Source organism: Oncorhynchus tshawytscha, linkage group LG08 (assembly GCF_018296145.1).
Source record: "Oncorhynchus tshawytscha isolate Ot180627B linkage group LG08, Otsh_v2.0, whole genome shotgun sequence".
Classification (NCBI taxonomy): Eukaryota; Metazoa; Chordata; class Actinopteri; order Salmoniformes; family Salmonidae; genus Oncorhynchus; species Oncorhynchus tshawytscha.
Window position 1 is genome coordinate 26216829 of NC_056436.1, and position 19370 is coordinate 26236198.

The 19370-nt window shown below is 41.2% G+C and overlaps 1 protein-coding gene across 1 annotated transcript in view; it reads left to right on the top strand.

Moving 5' to 3' along the window:
• The window catches only part of LOC112246797 (estrogen receptor beta-like), a 30560-nt gene extending 21638 nt beyond the window's left edge, over positions 1-8922 (top strand). Inside the window, exons 9-11 of the mRNA XM_042325375.1 lie at positions 1290-1423; positions 8219-8402; positions 8594-8922. Coding sequence (XP_042181309.1) covers positions 1290-1423; positions 8219-8402; positions 8594-8840 — 565 coding nt within the window. The 3' untranslated portion in view covers positions 8841-8922. The remainder of the gene's footprint in view (positions 1-1289; positions 1424-8218; positions 8403-8593) is intronic.
• The last annotated feature ends 10448 nt before the right edge of the window (positions 8923-19370 follow it).

The following is a 19370-nucleotide window of genomic DNA, read 5'->3' on the forward strand; positions in this document are numbered from 1 at the left end:
ACTTTTGCTTCCCCTGCCGGCGCAGGGTTCTTCTTTGTGGGAAAAGAGGACAAGACCATGCGCCCATGTATTGACTACCGGGGCCTCAATGACATCACTGTGAAGAATCGCTACCCACTACCACTCCTCTCCTCGGCTTTTGAACCTCTCCAGGGAACAACCATCTTTTCCAAGTTGGACCTTCTGAATGCCTACCATCTAGTTCGGATACACAAAGGAGACGAGTGGAAGACGGCCTTCAACACAGCTAGTGGACACAATGAGCACCTGGTCATGTCGTTTGAACTCACCAACGCTCCAGCAGTGTTCCAGGCCCTGGTCAATGATGTGCTCTGTGACATGATGAATGGATCTCTGTTTGTCTATCTCAACGACATCCTTGTTTTCTCCTGTTCTGCTCAAGAACACGTCCTCCATGTCCGTCAAGTCCTTCAAAGCCTCCTAGAGAACCAGTTTTTTGTGAAAGCTGAGAAGTGCAAATTCCACCACTCTACTATCTCCTTTCTGGGATACATCATCACTGAAGTGAGTGTTCAGATGGTTCCTGAAAAGGTGAGAGTGGTGGTGGATTGGCCCCAACCCACATCCAGAGTGCAGCTGCAGCGTTTCTTGGGATTTGAACATTTCTACCGCCACTTCATTCAGGCTACAGCACCCTGGCGGCTCCCCTCTCTGCACTCACTTCTCCTAAGGTGTTGTTCACATGGTCTCCTGTTGACAGGGCATTTTTGGACCTCAAGCGTCAGTTTACTATCGCCCCCATCCTCATCCATCCGGATCCGTCAGTTTGTGGTTGAGGTCAACGCTTCTGACATTGGAGTGGGCGCCGTCCTGTCCCAGCGGTCTGCCCAAGACCCAAAGCTGCATCCCTGTGCCTTCCTGTCCCATTGTCTCAACCCCGCTGAGAGAAAATACGACGTAGGACATTGGGAACTTCTGGCGGTCAAGATTGCATTGGAGTGGAGGCACTGGCTCGAAGGGGCGGAACATCAATTTTTGGTGTGGACCAATCATAAGAATTTAGAATATCTCTGCACTGCCAAGCGCCTTAATTCTAGGCAGGCCCATTGGCCTGTCTATATGTGAGTGTGTGTCTATATGTGAGTGTCTGTAATACTTGTCTAAAGATGTACATGGCGTTTGAGTATAGTAGGTGTGCACATGTGCTGCTATATCTATTTGCCAATCTTTGAGTTTACATGTCTGAACTGTTACACAAGTGTACATGTCTGTGAGTGAGTGTTATATAATATGTCTCCTTCACTCTGTGTGTGACTGTGTGCTTGTAGGGAAGAGGGGAACTGTGTGGAGGGAATCATGATTATATTTGACATGCTACTGGCAGCCACCACTCGGTTTCGAGAGCTGAACCTCCAGAGAGAGGAGTATGTCTGTCTGAAAGTCATGATCCTCCTCAACTCCAGTAAGTCAAATAATCAGTACTTCTGTACAGTGACATGTGGTAAGATCGGAGGCTGGGTAGGCACTGGCTATTATCAAAGCCAGATTTACTCACAAATAAACCTTGATGAAGCCCAAGTTCACCATACAACAGATAGCTCCAACATCCAGTGACATAGGCTATTAACCGAAATTGACAAACAATTTTCACTAAATGTAAATACAGTACCACTGTAGCCAAGATACACAAGCAATAGCCTCCGATGGTGGCATATTTCATATCATCCGACAAAATGTATAACCAATAGGTAGCATTAAAAAACCAATACAAGCACACATTTAATCCGAGTAGTTTGCAATGCAAACTCCTTAGCCTTTCAGAATGGATATACAATTCTTCCAATGAACCACATGCATCATGCACATACACACATGATAATAATAATAATAACATTATGTGAAATATTATTATACACATTATAATAATATTATTATGCTGAAATATTATTATACACATTATACACATATAATAAAGTTCTAACAAAATGTCAATATCAACAATCAAAATGACTGAAAAATGCAGTTCAAAAGATTAAAAGTGTCTCATCAAAACAAAATTCTAGCTTGATAAATCAAATGCAAAAAAGGGATGTTGTGTATTTTCATGTTTCATGTTCGTTCAACAGTAGCCTAACCCACAAATTGCAAAGTATTTAGGCTTAACTTTACCTGAAAATGAAGTCCATTCATTTGTCCTTCAGGGTGAACCTCTCTGTGACAGTGTTGCAGGGCCAGGGATGACAAAATGATCAAACCTTGCTTTCATTTGAAAGCTACTATTGTCCAAAATGTTATAAAACAGTCATCTCTGATCGGCTGTCTGTTCTGGGTTGCTGTGTCTGTTAAGCCGAGTGTGGTGCATTCGAAACAGTCATCTCTGATCGGCTGTCTGTCCTGGGTTGCTGTGTCTGTTAAGCCGAGTGTGGTGCATTCGAAACAGTCATCTCTGATCGGCTGTCTGTCCTGGGTTGCTGTGTCTGTTAAGCCGAGTGTGGTGCATTCGAAACAGTCATCTCTGATCGGCTGTCTGTCCTGGGTTGCTGTGTCTGTTAAGCCGAGTGTGGTGCATTCGAAACAGTCATCTCGGATCGGCTGTCTGTCCTGGGTTGCTGTGTCTGAGTGTGGTGCATTCGATCAGATGATTGTCTTGGCTGTCTGTTTAGGGTAGTTGTCCTGTTGGAAGGTGAACCATTTTGAGCCTGTAAGCTAACCCACAAATGCTGATGCTCCAGATACTCAACTAGTCTAAAGATGGAGTTTTATTGCTTCTTTAAGCAGTACAACAGTTTTCAGCTGTGCTAACATAATTGCAAAAGGGTTTTCTAACAATCAATTAGCCTTTTAAAATCATAAACTTGGATTAGCTAACACAACGTGACATTGGACATATTCCATTAAAAATCAGCCGTTTCCAGCTACAATAGTCATTTTCAACAATAACAATGTCTACACTGTATTTATGATCAATTTTATGTTATATTAATGGACAAAAACTGTGCTTTTCCTTCAAAAACAAGGACATTTCTATGTGGCCCCAAACCTTTGAATGGTAGTGTATATTTTGAAAGAGGTGTTGATCATCATTATTTGGCCCATATAGATCAATTAGCCAGATCTGTTTTTGGTCCAATAGCATATTTAAAATAATCCATCTTCCTTGAGGAACTGTTCGCACAGTTTTCACAATCGGATCAACATTGCTATTAATTAGTATTATTACCCCTTTTGAGTTTCTTTGCCCATGACAAAAATATTTTCCTCCCTCCTAGTTCTTTTCCCACCGAACCTCATCTATATTTGTAGAGTGAATCAATCAATCAATCAAATGTATTTATAAAGCCCTTCTTACATCAGCTGACAAAGTGCTTTACAGAAACCCAGCCTAATAGCCAAAACAGCAAGCAATGCAGGTGTAGAAGCACGGTGGCTAGGAAAAACTTCCTAGGCTGGAACCTAGGAAGAAACCTAGAGAGGATCCAGGCTTTGAGGGGTGGCCAGTCCTCTTCTGGCTGTGCCAGGTGGAGATTATAACAGAACATGGCCAAGATGTTCAAATATTCATAGATGACCAGCAGAGTCAAATAATAATAATCACAGTGGTTGTAGAGGGTGCAACAGGTCAGCACCTCAGGAGTAAATGTCAGTTGGCTTTTCATAGCCGATCATTTAGAGTATCTCTACCACTCTTGCTGTCTCTAGAGAGTTGAAAACAGCAGGTCTGGGACAAGGTAGCACGTCCAGTGAACAGGTCAGGGTTCCATAGCCACAGGTGGACTGGGGACAGCAAGGAGTCATCAGGCCAGGTAGTCCTGATGCATGGTCCTAGGGCTAAGGTCCTCCGAGAGAAATGAAGAAAGAGAAAAAGAGAGAGCGAGAAAGAGAGAGAATTAGAGAGAGCATACTTAAATTCACACAGGACACCAGATAAGACAGGAGAAACACTCCAGATATAACAGACGGACCCTAGCCCCCGACACATAAACTATCATAAATACTAGAGTGAGTTTCCTGTAAAGCAGCACAAATAATAGAGTGAGTTTCCTGTAAACAAAATATATTATATTCTTTCTCTTTTAGCCAGATAAAAATGTATTACTATTATACCCAGTTCTTTATGTCCATTACATACAAGACATATTTCATGTAGTCCTCATTATATCCTGTTTTATTCCGACAAAAAAAGGATGAAGGAAAAAGGAACAGATTCTAACGCTAATGACTGCCAGTAAAAGTGAGTTTTAGGCATCACACTAGCCATAAAGTCATACTTAAGTTTAACTTACAATCGACCCTGACACAGCCATGGCACGATAGCCAAGAATACATGCAGTACTGACAATCCAGAACGACCCACACACTTTTTGTTTTTATTCCAGGATCTATCACCTCAGCTGTTTTACACCTAGGCCTATATCATTAGGATCAAGAATATAAAAGGTAGTGTAAATAGCTTATATAGAATAATAAACTGGGTCGCTCGAGCCCTGAACACTGACTGCTGAGAGGCATGGTACATCAGATTGTACACCACGGGCAGGACAAAGCACCAATATTTAACACTCTATCTACGCTGACAACCAGCCTCAATAGCAATAAGGCAACTCAGGGGTTTGTGGTATATTGGCTACACACCACAGCCAAGGCCTGCATCCCGGCACACCGTGTTGCGTCGAGCGTAGAAGAGCCCCCAGATGGGGCATATTGGCCATTATTTGTGGGACATTGTTTTTGCACCAGCAACAGTCATAATTATTACCATGGAGCTGCTCAAAATCACGGGTGGCGAGAAGGATGAGGAAATTCGCCCACTCCCATGCTTCACAGAATTAGAACAACCCTTTATGGACGGGTGAGAGGCAGGATAACTTGAGGCCGTTGCTCCCGGCGCTTGGTGCAGGCGTTTGACAGATGGAGAATCCCTGAACGATCCAGACGAGGGACGGAAGGTTGCCAACATTGACTTCGAAATCGTAGTATTAGGCACTGCAGCCGCAGATACTCCCAGCGACGAAGGTGCAAGAAGATCAGGCTCCAGGACGGCAAAACTATTTGTTGTTTGTATCTTCCCTTGTTGGGAGTGCAGACTGCTTTGCGGGAGTCCACAGTCTTCGGCTTCCATGGCTCATGTTATGCAATCATCGTTGATTGCCTTGCTCCTCTTGCCAGGCTCCTTCGACTCTGCTATCAGACGGGGAGCTCCGGTGCAACACCGGTAAGTCGGATAACGACAAACGACAAGGCCGGAGATGCATCCAATAAGCGTGAATGCCGTCCAGCCACCGGCATAGAAAATGTAAACATTCCACTCTGTGTTTTCCCCAGTTTCTTACATAGGCTGGAGACCTGCATGATCAAGGAAGCCACCTTAAGCCTATAATTCTTGGCAAAAAGACCATTGCCGCATTGGAGTGATCCGGTTTGTCCCAAAACAAAGCGCAGTAGATATAGCTTCTACAGTGCTTGAACATTTATTTCTCCAGACAAAGAGAGTTCGATTGCAAGACTTCGTTAGCTTGATGGCTAGCAGCTTACCGTACCTGTCAAGTAGGCTTCCACCTCTCTGTTAAGCAGGATTCCAGGACAAGAAATTGCGGTCCTAGCCTTTAAAAGCTAACCACGTCGCAGAAACCACGCAAGAACAATTTCGATATTCGAATTTAATGAATATAGGTTTAAGCCACGACTCGGTGAAACATAAGATATTACAGTTTTTAAATGTCCAGTTGGTAGGATAGTTTCGACCGTAGATCATAGAGTTTGTTTTCCGGTGATTACACTTTAGCCAATAGAACTGATGGTAGTGGCAATTTACTGACTAGCCTAAGATTCTTCACAAGCCACCAGGACCTTCTCTCTCTGTATCTCCGCCTTTTCTTCACATAAATGACGGGGATTTGGGGCTGGGCTCCGTAAAGCAGTATACCTTTGTTTCGGACTCATTAAAAGAGATGAGTAATCACTGTTTTGAAGTCCAGAATCTATTTTCGGTCATAAGAGATGGTAGCAGCAACTTTAAATTACTGCACAACTTGTACTACGTTAGCCTAATATGATCCACTATCGCTAGCGATCCTAAGGAACAACCACACAAAGGTGACAGGAAAGGACGGTAAACGATGCAATGGAATTAATCAAAAAAATCTGTGACAGTTATAAATGTACTTTACGTGAGTATATGTGACCGACCGGCTCAAATCGGTCTTATGTAGCAACATGTGAAATAGTTTTTTACATTGGATAAAAGTAGAGACTCAGCTGTACAATTGTATGTCATACACTACAGTTGAAGAACAATGGGAAAGTAATTCTGCTTTGAAAGTTGATAAACTTGTAAAAACTCACTTTTGAGAAAATGGCCATTGAATGTTTTGGTAAACCTATTGGAGAGAGCTTTTTTGTCTACACACATTCAGCATCATTCAAACCCTCTTAAGATTTAGCCCCACCAATCTCTTTAAGGGTTGATCCGGGCAAAACCGCGACTCGTCAATGAAGAGCACTTTTTGCCAGTACTGTCTGGTTCAGCGATGGTGAGTTTGTGCCCATAGGTAACGTTGTTGCCGATGAGGTCTGGTGAGGATCTGCCTACAACAGACCTGCAAGCCCTCAGTCCAGCCTCTGTCAGCCTTTGTGGATAGTCTGAGCACTGATGGAGGGATTTTGCGTTCCTGGTGTAACTCGGGCAGTTGTTGTTGCCATCCTGTACCTGTCCTGCAGGTGTGATGTTCGGATGTACTGATCCTGTGCAGGTGTTGTTACACGTGGTCTGCCACTGTGAGGGCGATCAGCTGTCCGTCCTGTCTCCCTATAGCCCTGTCTTAGGCGTCTCACAATACGGACCACAGCTGCAGTCCTAATGCCTCCTTGTAGCATGCCTAAGGCACGTTCACACAGATGAACAGGGACCCTGGGCAACTTTCTTTTGGTGTTTTTCAGAGTCAGTAGAGAGGCCTCTTTAGCGTCCTAAGTTTTCATAACTGTGACCTTAATTGCCTACTGTCTGTAAGCTGTTAGTGTCTTAACGACCGTTCCACAGGTGTATGTTCATTAGTTGTTTATGGTTCATTGAACAAGCATGTGAAACAGTGTTTAAGCCCTTTACAATGAAGATCTGTGAAGTTATTAGGAATTATCTTTGAAAGACAGGATCCTGAAAAAGGGACATTTCCTTTTTTGCTGAGTTTATTTAAAAAAAAAAGCTGTGTTAGACAGGACTACCTACACATACTAACCAGCTCAAATAGACAGAAGCATGCTATATGGCAGACCAATCTGAACTCATCTCATGTTCAGCCCACTCATTATCTGTCTTTTTCTGTGGCTAAACCAACTAGGCTCGTAATTTAACAATGGCATACACATTTGTTATTAAGGCAAATGAAAGTTCACATGTTCCAGAAGGCACTTCTGCCAATAAATATTTGATTTAAAACATTGTGTTCAAATGGTTCTCCGGTGAAGTAGAGCCCCGCGAAATATGCCTAGTTTCCTGAAACGGGTCACAAATCTGACGGTCAGTAGCGGTGTGTGGGTAAAATCACTGAGGAAGCCACACCAAGCCAGTCAAAAATATATATTACCACCTATGTTGTGATAATTGCGTTGTTTGCTCTATAACCCATTCATTCATACACCACATATACGATAAGGCCGTGACAACAAAAAGACAACAGTCACACATACCACACAAATTTCTCGACACATACCTTTGTTTCATCACAAAACTGAGCATCATCTGTCTGAAGTCCACAAAGCAAATATTGCATACAAACAGTTATCTCCAGCAGCATAGCCAAGCAAGTTAATGTTTTAGACAGTTAACTTAACAACTACTGATTTACAACCACAGAGTTACCGCAAGTCAGCACAAAGACAACAGGAACATCACTATTTCAACTTAAACATCATCAAATCAACAGGGCTAAATATACAGTACCAGTCAAAAGTTTGGACACACCTACTCATTCAAGGGTTTTTCTGTATTTTTACTATTTTCTACATTGAAGAATAATAGTAAAGACCTCAAAATGATGAAATAACACATATGGAATCATGTATTAACAAAAAAAGTATATTTGACATTCTTCAAAGTAGCCACCCTTTGCCTTGATGACAGCTTTGCCTACTCTTGGCATGTTTTTAAAACTCATGCATAAAAAGGGAATTATGTTCTATTTACATACACTTAACTCGGGTCGGAATTCCCCCTAAATGAAAAGTCAGTTGACATATGGTCTGTGTTTGTGTCCACCTGTAGACATATGCTCTACCTCTCCGGAGATGGCAGAGGATCTGGAGAGCAAGGGGAAGCTGCAGCTTCTGTTGGACTCAGTGACAGATGCCCTGGTGTGGGCCATCTCCAAACAAGGCCTGTCCTTCCAGCTGCAGTCAACCCGCCTTTCCCACCTCCTCATGTTGCTCTCAGACATCTGTCACGTCAGGTAGACTACAGCTACACCAGCTGCAGCTATGTATCACTAGCAGCAAAAAGAGCCTTCTTTAAAAGTCTACTTAGTTACTATCTGTTTAGACATTCATCAACACTTTTTTGGATCAAAGTGGCATAATTGTATGTTTTTAGTTGTTTGTCAAAACTACATTTCCATGCTCCTCCTCTCCACTGTCTCATTAGTGGCAAAGGCATAAACCACCTCTCCGGCATGAAGAATAACAATATTGTGCAGGTCTCCGACCTGCTCTTGGAAATGCTCACCAACACATGCCACAGAAGCCATATGTCCGCACCTCTTGACCCCTCTAATCACGACCTCACCGTGCTCCCAGCAGCCCAAGCCCCTGCCCCTACCCAGGCTTCAGCCTCTGCTGTGGAACCCCCAGTTCCAGCCACATTCCCTATAGCCACCATCCCAAACACTTGAGAGCAGTAAGTAAGCCAAACACTTGAGAGCCGTAAGTAACTCATGAAGTTGGGTTAGCCACTGAAGACGTAGAATGTATATTTACCAATACTCCATGAATCATAATCCGATGTGTTCTCCTTCTCCAGGTATATCCACCCAGGGTGCTGGCCAGTTGAGGGTAGATGTATACATCAGTGAGTGGGAAAGTGACAGAATACAGCGTGGGACATGGGTGGAGACGTCCTGAGACTGTAAAGCACCCCACAGGGGTGACTGGACAGAAAGGGAGGCCAGACTAGCACTAGGACAAGTGATGGATCTGACCCAAGTCCACTCTCTGGGACAGTGGACATAATTCTCAATAGACTGACAAAGAGAAACTCGTAGAAAGACTGCAGAATGTGTCATTGTGAAGTAAATGTCACAGTTTTATCCATTTCAGATTTTTGGGATCTATGGAAAAATATGATTTGTAACAGTGAATTGACGTGTTTTTGATTCATGTATTTTTTGTGATTTCCTTATAAATATGTAGTTGGTAAGTGTACTTATGCATCTTGATCATGCTCTGTCCCTCCTGTAATGATGTGGTGCTTGTGCTGTTTATCTGATGTTCTGATGGAAAAAGTATTTAGTATTTATCTAGTATTTAGTAAGTATCTAGTATTTATCTGATGTTCTGTTTATCTGATGTTCTGTATCTGATGTCAAAGCCATGTTTGTATTTATAGAAAACCCACATCCAGAGATTGTAATTTCAAGACATTTTAGACCCAATTGAATTTCAACCAAACATCTTATTAAAAGCAGTGGTAAAATGTGAATGTGGTTATATTGACATGAGCACAGATCATGGAAAACAATGTTTATTGTTAAGTAAAAATGACTTCAAACTATTCATCATCCATAAATAAGCATTAAAAATACATCTAACTGTACACACCATTGTGTCCTCTATGTTCCATTGTACTACTGAGCAGTACAGAGTGACTTGACTATTTATACTAATAATGGATCAGTGTAAATTAATTGTTTTACACTGTTCGCTGATCAGTTCCATCTTGACTATTGTCGTGACTTTACTTTCATTAATTTGATGACTGTCATTTGTGACTCACAACCTAGATTTGGTCTTATGTAGCAAAATTTGAAAATGTGTTTTTTACAGTGGATAAAAGTAGAGACTCCGAGCTACAAAATTGTATATCATACACTGCATTGTTGAGGAACAATGGGAAAGCAATTCTGCTTTGAAAGTTGATAAACTTGTAAACTCACCTTTGAGAAAATGGCCTTTGAATGTTTTGGATCTAGTGAAGAGCTCTTCTTTGTCTACACCCATTCAGTATCGTTCACACCCTCTTAAGCTTTAGACCCACTCATCTCTCTTCGCCCTCCGAGCGTTCAGAGTGCACACTCGACGCTCTGGCCGATGATTTGTTTACCTATGGATAACATGAAAGCAGCCTAACCAGCTCTACTGGCAACAATTTCAGTACGCTTTTTTGAAGACGTTTACTGACACCGGCCATATTCAACGCGTGTTATACACTTTAGCTTAAGGCATGTAGCTAGCTAACTAGGTAAACAATGAACCTAGCTAGGCAAACAGGGTGTAAGATCACACACATCACATAACGTTAACTGACGAGTCAGCCAGCTAACGTTAGCTAGTTAAACAACAATGATCATAGTGCCAAATCATGTCATTACTACCCTGCATTAATATGCTGGGAGCTAACCATCCAGGTTCAATGTTAGCTAGCTAACATTAGGCTCTAACTAGCGAATCAAACAGCTGTGGGATACAAAAAATAATGTCAGCTACATTAAAATGGCTCTTCTGTGAAGTTGTGACTTGTGACATATGCCTAGTTTCTTGAAATGGGTCACATTTATCTAATCAACTAACTATGTTTAATTATTACCCAATTAAATGAATAATGTAACAATTGACTCATTAGGAATTTGGGGCAGCACGAGAGCAGTTGTTTAAAAAATTACCATCTCCCGAATTAAACTCTAAATGGTCTTTACCTATCACATCCATAAAACAGTCAACGTATTAATCATAACCTCATATCATATCATCATTCTGAACAGTCGTAACATCCTGAATCTGCAAAAAACCCAGCCTTACTTATGATTCAGTACCACACAAGTTGGTTTAAGTATTTATTTACTAGCTAACTAAATGGTAACACAGGATAATCATACATTCTTAATACAGTAAAACAGGTCCCTAGCGGACTGACACAGTATGGTGGCTTTTTTACAAAAGACATGGAGAGGGTGAGAGAGAAAGAGAGAGGAACAGAGACATAACACTTTGGTACATTTAGAACTATTCTCACAGTAATCATATACTTTGCACACGAACCGCTGCCCGTTTGGAGTAAGAAATCATGAAGGTATTTACATGTAAATGTCTTTGTTCGCCGTGTATCTATGTCAGAACCAAGCCTTCTTAGGATGGGTGTTGGGACTTTCCGCAGCATGTTTGTAAGGCTCTGATTGTGCAACAGGAGTTATTTACCCATCTCTTCTACTGTTGCTCTACTCTGCCGTCGCCTAGAATCCGATGACCCGTCGTATAGTCCTGAACAGAACTACAGAGTTTATTTTACTTTCAATTCGCACCTGAAGCTGCTTATTTGAAGATAGCTAGACATCCATGTCGATGGTTCTCAAGGGTGATGAGAGTAGTAGAATATGACAATTTGAAGAGTAGTAGAATGGTACAATTTAAATGAGCTTTTCTAGATATTTTACTTAAGACAGCTATTCAGCTTTATCAGTGAATGTCCAGGAGGTGAGCTTCTCGCCTCTGCCTCGTGTTGATATTCAGAGTTCGAACCACCTTGGACGTCAGCTGAAGCTACACACCTCTCTGGTCTCTCTGGTCTGAATGTCTTTACCTTTATGCACTCTGGCCAACAGGGGCGGTACCGTCAGGCTGACAAGCTCTCCGGCCTCACTCGCGGTGTGGCTACTTACTGTGCAAAGTTTATAGGAGACAAATGATCTCTTATGGCTTCTAAAATCACATTAATATCTAAAAAAAATGCTTTAATCATTTGTTATATTTCCAACACAACATTAAGGATGGAGAATTCATACATATAGTGTACAGTATATGCTTTCAAGTTGCAGTATTTCCTTTTTTACATTTTTTATGAAATCACAAAATAACAACCCATATGACATTATTACTCTGTAAATCGCCTCTGACCATTCCCCACGTTCTATGTTAGAAATATTGTTCCAGTATTTGCTTCACTTTTTAGGGCTGCAATCCCATTAACGGGATCGATATGACAACAGCCAGTGAAAGTGCAGGGCGCCAAATTCAAACAACAGAAATCTCATAATTAAAATTCCTCAAGCATACAAGTATCTTATACCATTTTAAAGGTCATCTTGTTGTTAATTCCACCACAGTGTCCGATTTCAAATAGGCTTTACAGCGAAAGCACCACAAACAATTATGTTAGGTCAGAGCCAAGCCACAGAAAAACATACATTTTTCCAGCCAAAGAGAGGAGTCACAAAAAGCACAAAGAGATCAAATTAATCACTCACTTTTGATGAACTTCATCAGATGACACTCATAGGACGTCATGTTATACAATACATGTATGTTTTGTTCGGTAAAGTTCATATTTATATAAAACAATCTCAGTATACATTGGGCGCGTTATGTTCAGTAGTTCCACAAACATCCGGTGAATTTGCAGAGAGCCACATATATTTACAGAAATACTCATCATATGATGAAAATACAAGTGTTATACATGGAATTAAAGATATACTTCTCCTTAATGCAACTGCTGTGTCAGATTTCAAAAACAGCTTTATGGAAAAAGCAAACCATGCTATAATCTGAGTACAGCACTAAGAGAACAAATACATATATTCACCATGTTGGAGTCAATAGAAGTCAGAAATAACATAAATATTCACTTACCTTTGATGATCTTCATCAGAATGCACTCCCAGGAATTCTAGGTCCGCAAAGATGTTTGATTTGTTCGATAATGTCCATCATTTATGTCCAAATAGCTACTTTTGTTACCTCATTTGGTAAACAAATCAAAACTCACGAAGCGCGTTCACTAGTTGCAAACGAAATGTCAAAAGGTTCTGTTACAGACCATAGAAACTTATCAAACGATGTATGGAATCAATCTTTAAGATGTTTTTAACATACATCTTCAATAATATTCCAACCATAGAATTCCTTTGTCTTCAGAAAAGCAAAAGAACGGGAGGTACCTCTCATGTGAAATGCGCGTGACCAGCACGTGACTGCTGCCAGACCTCTGACTCAATCCACTCTCATTCGGCCCCACTTCACAGTAGAAGCCTCAAACAATTTTCTAAAGACGGTTGACATCTAGTGGAAGACGTAGGAAGTGCAAGATGACCAATATCCCACTGTAACGTCAATAAGGGCTGAGTTGAAAATCGACCAACCTCAGATTTCCCACTTCCTGGTTGGATTTTTTTGTCAGGTTTTTACCTGCCATATGAGTTCTGTTATACTCACAGACATCATTCAAACCGTTTTAGAAACTCAGAGTGTTTTCTATCCAATACTAATAATAATATGCATATATTAGCAACTCAATACTTTGTTATATACCCTTTGTTGGCAATGACAGAGGTCAAACGTTTTCACAAGGTTTTCACACACTGTTGCTGGTATTTTGGCCCATTCCTCCATGCAGATCTCCTCTAGAGCAGTGATGTTTTGGGGCTGTTGCTGGGCAACACAGACTTTCAACTCCCTCCAAAGATTTTCTATGGGGTTGAGATCTGGAGACTGGCTAGGCCACTCCAGGACCTTGAAATGCTTCTTACGAAGCCACTCCTTCATTGCCCGGGCGGTGTGTTTGGGATCATTGTCATGCTGAAAGACCCAGCCACCTTTCATCTTCAATGCCCTTGCTGATGGAAGGAGGTTTTCATTCAAAATCTCACGATGAATGGCCCCATTCATTCTTTCCTTTACACGGATCAGTCATCCTGGTCCCTTTGCAGAAAAACAGCCCCAAAGCATGATGTTTCCACCCCCATGCTTCACAGTGAGTATGGTGTTCTTTGGATGCAACACAGCATTCTTTGTCCTCCAAACACGACAAGTTGAGTTTTTACTTTGGTCCCAGCTCTCTGCAGGTCATTCACTAGGTCCCCCCGTGTGGTTCTAGGATTTTTGCTCACCGTTCTTCTGATCATTTTGACCCCACGGGGTGAGATCTTGCGTGGAGCCCCAGATCGAGGGAGATTATCAGTAGTCTTGTATGTCTTCCATTTCCTAATAATTGCTCCCACAGTTGATTTCTTCAAACCAAGCTGCTTAACTATTGCAGATTCAGTCTTCCCAGCCTGGTGCAGGTCTACAATTTTGTTTCTGGTGTCCTTTGACAGCTCTTTGGTCTTGGCCATAGTGGAGTTTGGAGTGTGACTGTTTGAGGTTGTGGACAGGTGTCTTTTATACTGATAACAAGTTCACAGGTGGCATTAATACAGGTAACGAGTGGAGGACAGAGGAGCCTCTTAAAGAAGAAGTTACAGGTCTGTGAGAGCCAGAAATCTTGCTTGTTTGTAGGTGACTAAATACTTATATTCCACCATAATTTGCAAATAAATGTATTAAAAATCCTACAATGTGATTTTCTGGATTTTTTTTCTCATTTTGTCTGTCATAGTTGAAGTGTACCTATGATGAAAATTACAGTCCTCTCTCATCTTTTTAAGTGGGAGAACTTGCACAATTGGTGGCTGACTAAATACTTTTTTTGCCCCACTGTATATTACATGTAAATATGTTTACATGAATACCTCAAACTTTAGAGAACTTTTAAAAAACATTTGGAGTGGCTCCAGTGTGTGTTTCTCGGGCCTCCTACAGTGGGGACTTGAAAATACGAAGGCAGGGAGTGGGTGTTGTTGTCTCGTGGGATGGGGGGCCGTTGGTGTAGCGCAGCATGGGGTAGAAGGAACGATCAAAGTTGTTGGACAGGGCACAGCTGTAGTCATCCTCAGACAGAGGCACCAAGCAAGCCAGGAGCATCAGGAAGAGTAGGTGGAGTGGGAAGGCAGCACACAGCACCCTGTAGAAGAAGATAGATGGAGAGAAAGAGGCATTAGTAAGTCTATGGGCATTGGAGTCAAATGGATGAAATGTTGGCTGTGGACAGTCACAGACACTGGCATGTTACTCACCAAATAACATTTATATCACTATTCAAGCCCTGTTATTATCACTCAGTTTTTTTTGTTCCTACATGTTGAAAAAAGTGTTAAATATGTAAAAGGTGTGAAAGTTGTGAGCGAGCAGATGTTTCGATCGAAACACATACTATCTAAAGCGAGTCGCTCGGACTCCTTCTGCTCCCATTCCAGTTTTCTCCTACACACATACACAGCATACTATGCCGTTAGATCACATTCCAGTCAATGTAGCATAGCATAGCATTTAGAATAGGTGAATGATAAACATGCTAAAACATGCTAAAATGCATGTTAATCCATGGTTATTACAAAATGTTCACTGTAGAGAATTTACAACAGAATGTTCACTGTAAAAAAAACATTGGATTGAACCCAACACTGAACAACCCTAGCAGCCAGCCACTATGGGGGTAATTCCAACATGAGTTAAACGCACGTAAATGGAACCTAATTCCATTTTTATGCACTCTTCTCTCTACGGGAATTCTGACCTTGAATTTAAGCATGAGAATAGCATGCTATTCACTCGCTATTCGTTTGGGATGGAGATTAAATAAATTAAGATGTGGCGGAGGTGTGTCTACACTCATGGCTTATTCTGACCTTGACTTAAAACCTCTCTGATCTACCCATCCCGGATCCGGGAGAGTAATCATCGCCTCAAACGAATTAGCATAACGCAGCGGACATAAATCTTCCTACAAAATCTTCCTATTCATGAAAATCTCAAATTAAATATATTGAGACACAGTTTAGCCTTTTGTTAATCACACTGTCATCTCAGATTTTCAAAATAGGATTTACAGCCAACGCTAGACAAGCATTTGTGTAAGTTTATTATGCTATGCTAAGTTTATCATGCTATGCAACATTTTCACGAAAATAAGAAAAGCAATCAAATTAAATCATTTACCTTTGAAGAACTTTGGATGTTTTCACTCAGGAGACTCCCAGTTAGATAGCAAATGTTCCTTTTTTCCAAAAATATTATTTTTGGAGGCAAAATAGCTCCCGTTTGTTCATCACGCTTGGCTGAGAAATCGACCGGAAAATGCTGTCACTACAACGCCAAACTTTTTTCCAAATTAGCTCCATAATATCGACAGAAACATGGCAAACGATGTTTAGAATCAATCCTCAAGGTGTTTTTAACATATCTATTCGATAATATATCCGTCGAGACAATTGGTTTCTCATAAGAAGCGATTGGAAAAATGGCTACCCTCAGTATTTCACGCAAGATTTTCTGCGGGAGACATCATGTGACCACTTGCTAAATGTGGTCCCTTACGGCTATTCTTCAACAGAAATGCGTAAAAAGACGTCACAATGCTGTAGACACCTTGGGGAATACGTAGAAAATGTAAGCTTATTCGTAGCTCATTCACAGCCATATAAGGAGTCATTTGTATGAGGCGGTTTAAAAAAATGCGGCACTTCCTGATTGGATTTTTATCTGGGTTTCGCCTGTAACATCAGTTCTGTTGCACTCACACACAATATCTTTGTGGTTTTGGAAACGTCAGAGTGTTTTCTATCCAAAGCTGTCAATTATATGCATAGTCGAGCATCTTTTCGTGACAAAATATCTTGTTTAAAAAGGGAACGTTTTTAATACAAAAATGAAAATACTGCCCCCTAGTCGAAAGAAGTTCCCTCAAAAATCCACCACTCTATTGATAAGAGCTAGGTACTTCAACATATAAAAAGGTAACATATACCTTTTGACCAGTGAAGTTAATTAAATTACTTTGCACTTTATTTTATTTTTTACAATTTGCATCATTAGCCACTATCGGTAGCCAAAAACTCATTCACGTTTTTGATTGCCTTCTGTCGTGTCTTTGGCTATGCCGGATTAAGTGATATGACATGCTATTCTATCAAATCCTTTCTCCGTAATTAATATTACCTGATTGAGCTAATCATGTAAATGTAATTAACTAGAGAGTCGGGGAACCACAAAATAATATTTATAGAGCCGTTATGTTCCGAATAAACTCTTAAAGACCTAGTAATATTTAACATCAATAGCAGTCAATATTAATTGTCACCTTAATTCAGTCTCATCTGAAAGTTGTAAATTCTTGGTTATCTTCACGAACCCTGGCTAACAAGTTGAATCAGCAATACAAAATTGGGCTTAATTATTTATTTAATAATAAATACCTAACCAATCACACAGAATTACATATACAAAGAATGAATCATACCTTGATTACAAATGACGTCATAAAGGAAAACGTCACAAGCGGGCGGAACAGATATGACAGCTGGTTACACAAAAGAAAAGGGGCTGGGTTTGAGTGAAAGAGCAGGAAGACTGAGGGACAAAGGGAGAAGTGGTGCTATCGTAAATACAGTATCTTATGCATTCTAAATTACCGCCCATTTGGAAAAGGAAAATGCAATAAATATTTACTCTGAGCTGTGCTTCGGTAGGTTGGTGGTAGATGGAAGGCCGTGTTGTCCTTTGTCCTTTGAAGAATCTCTCTGGTGGTCAATTGGATACGTTGTAGTAACGTCATTGTGTGATAGACGGGATACTCTGTCTGTTCTTTCCTAGCCTGCGTTTGCAGCTGCTGTTGCTAACTCAACGGCTAGGAGGTATCACTTCTGTAGTGAATAAGAGTTCAGAGTTCATACCACTCGCAACCAAAGCTCATGCTGAGGTTGGCTTAGTTCTGTAGTTGACATGTTAGTCGTTTTAACTCAGAGGCTGCAGACCTCACGTACTTGGAACAGAAGGTTATATTGTCGTTAAGGCTTTATATAGGAAGGGAGAGGAGGGCGTGTTTGAAAAGTTTTATAACCCATGTCCCTTCACAGGGCGGGCCACTGATTGAAGAGAGCCCTAACCTTATGAAAACCCAAATATCTCATTTGGAAGCTAAAATTACATTTCATCTCTTCACCAATAATTTTATATTCAAACATTTAAATTGAACAACAATTCCATGTGACTCCGATAACTACAATGTGCAGACTTTCCACTGTAGAGTTTATGTCATCCTATCATTGATGAGAATGTACCAGATGGCAACCGAACTGACATCATATTCATTAAGTACCACCGCATATGTTCAATTGGTCGGATTACCAGAATATAGTTAATTTCCCCCCACCTTCTGATGTTCCCAGAATCTCTATGTTAACCAATGGGTTTTCAAATTTCACATCAGTAGGGTAGAGAGAGGAAAAAGGGGGAAAGAGGTATTTATGACTGTCATAAACCTACCCCCAGGCCAACGTCATGACACTTCCCTATATCTGTCTGTTTCCTCTGTTTCATCCCTGTGTCAGCATTATTGTCATTTCCGTTTCCCTTGTCCAGACACTGTCTGTATTGTGTTCCTGTCGTTGGCTATTAAATGTTCACTCCCTGTACCTGGTTCTCGTCTCCAGAGTTGATCCTTATAGGAACTCCTAAATACAGATAGGTCAGAGGTCAATGAGGCCAGTTCAGTCTTATCCATATTTTTTTTATTGGTGTGTCTTAAATTACATCCCATTACCTACAGTGTGTGCTATGATTGACCTGGGCCATAGGACGTAGTGCACTATGGGGAATAGAGTGTCATTTGAGATTTGACCTCAGAGTGTGCATTGTATCCTGTTGTTTCCCTTACCTGGCACTGCACAAGTGTGCTCTGCAGTCTTTCCTCCCAGCTCTCCAGGCCAGCGTAGGCCTGCGTCCACCTGTGATTGGCTGTCCCCAGGCCCTTCTGTAGCTCCCATAGATCAGTACTGTCCCCATGCTGAAAGTCCCGCCCACTCAGGTTGATGGAGATCAGAGATTTATAGCCGTTGAACGTCTTCTGCATCTCCTGGACTGAGAAGAGGAAAACAGTGTTGGTTGATGGTCGATATATCAAATACTTTTTCAATGATGACTTGTATGTAGAACAAGCATCTTTGAGTATCTTTTTTTTTTCTTCTTTTATTTTTAAAAGGAGATCGGAGTTCCAATCTCATGACATATTTGTATTGTTTATTGACAGAACAGGTGTAAGTACCGAGTGGGATATAGACATAGAGAGGGATATAAAACAGTGGAGGCTCCTCAGAGGACGAAGGGGAGGACCATCTTACTCAGTGAATTTAATAAAAATACAAATAATGAAACACTGTTTTGCTATGAAGGTCCACAGTAGCCTTACAAGCCCCCTCTAGGGTAGTACCATGGTGTAGCCACAGGACAGCTATTTTCTGTCCTCTGGTATTGACTTCAATACAAAACCGAGGAGGCTCATGGTGCTCACCCACTTCCAAAAACGTACACAGTAATTATAACGACTTCCGGAAGACGTC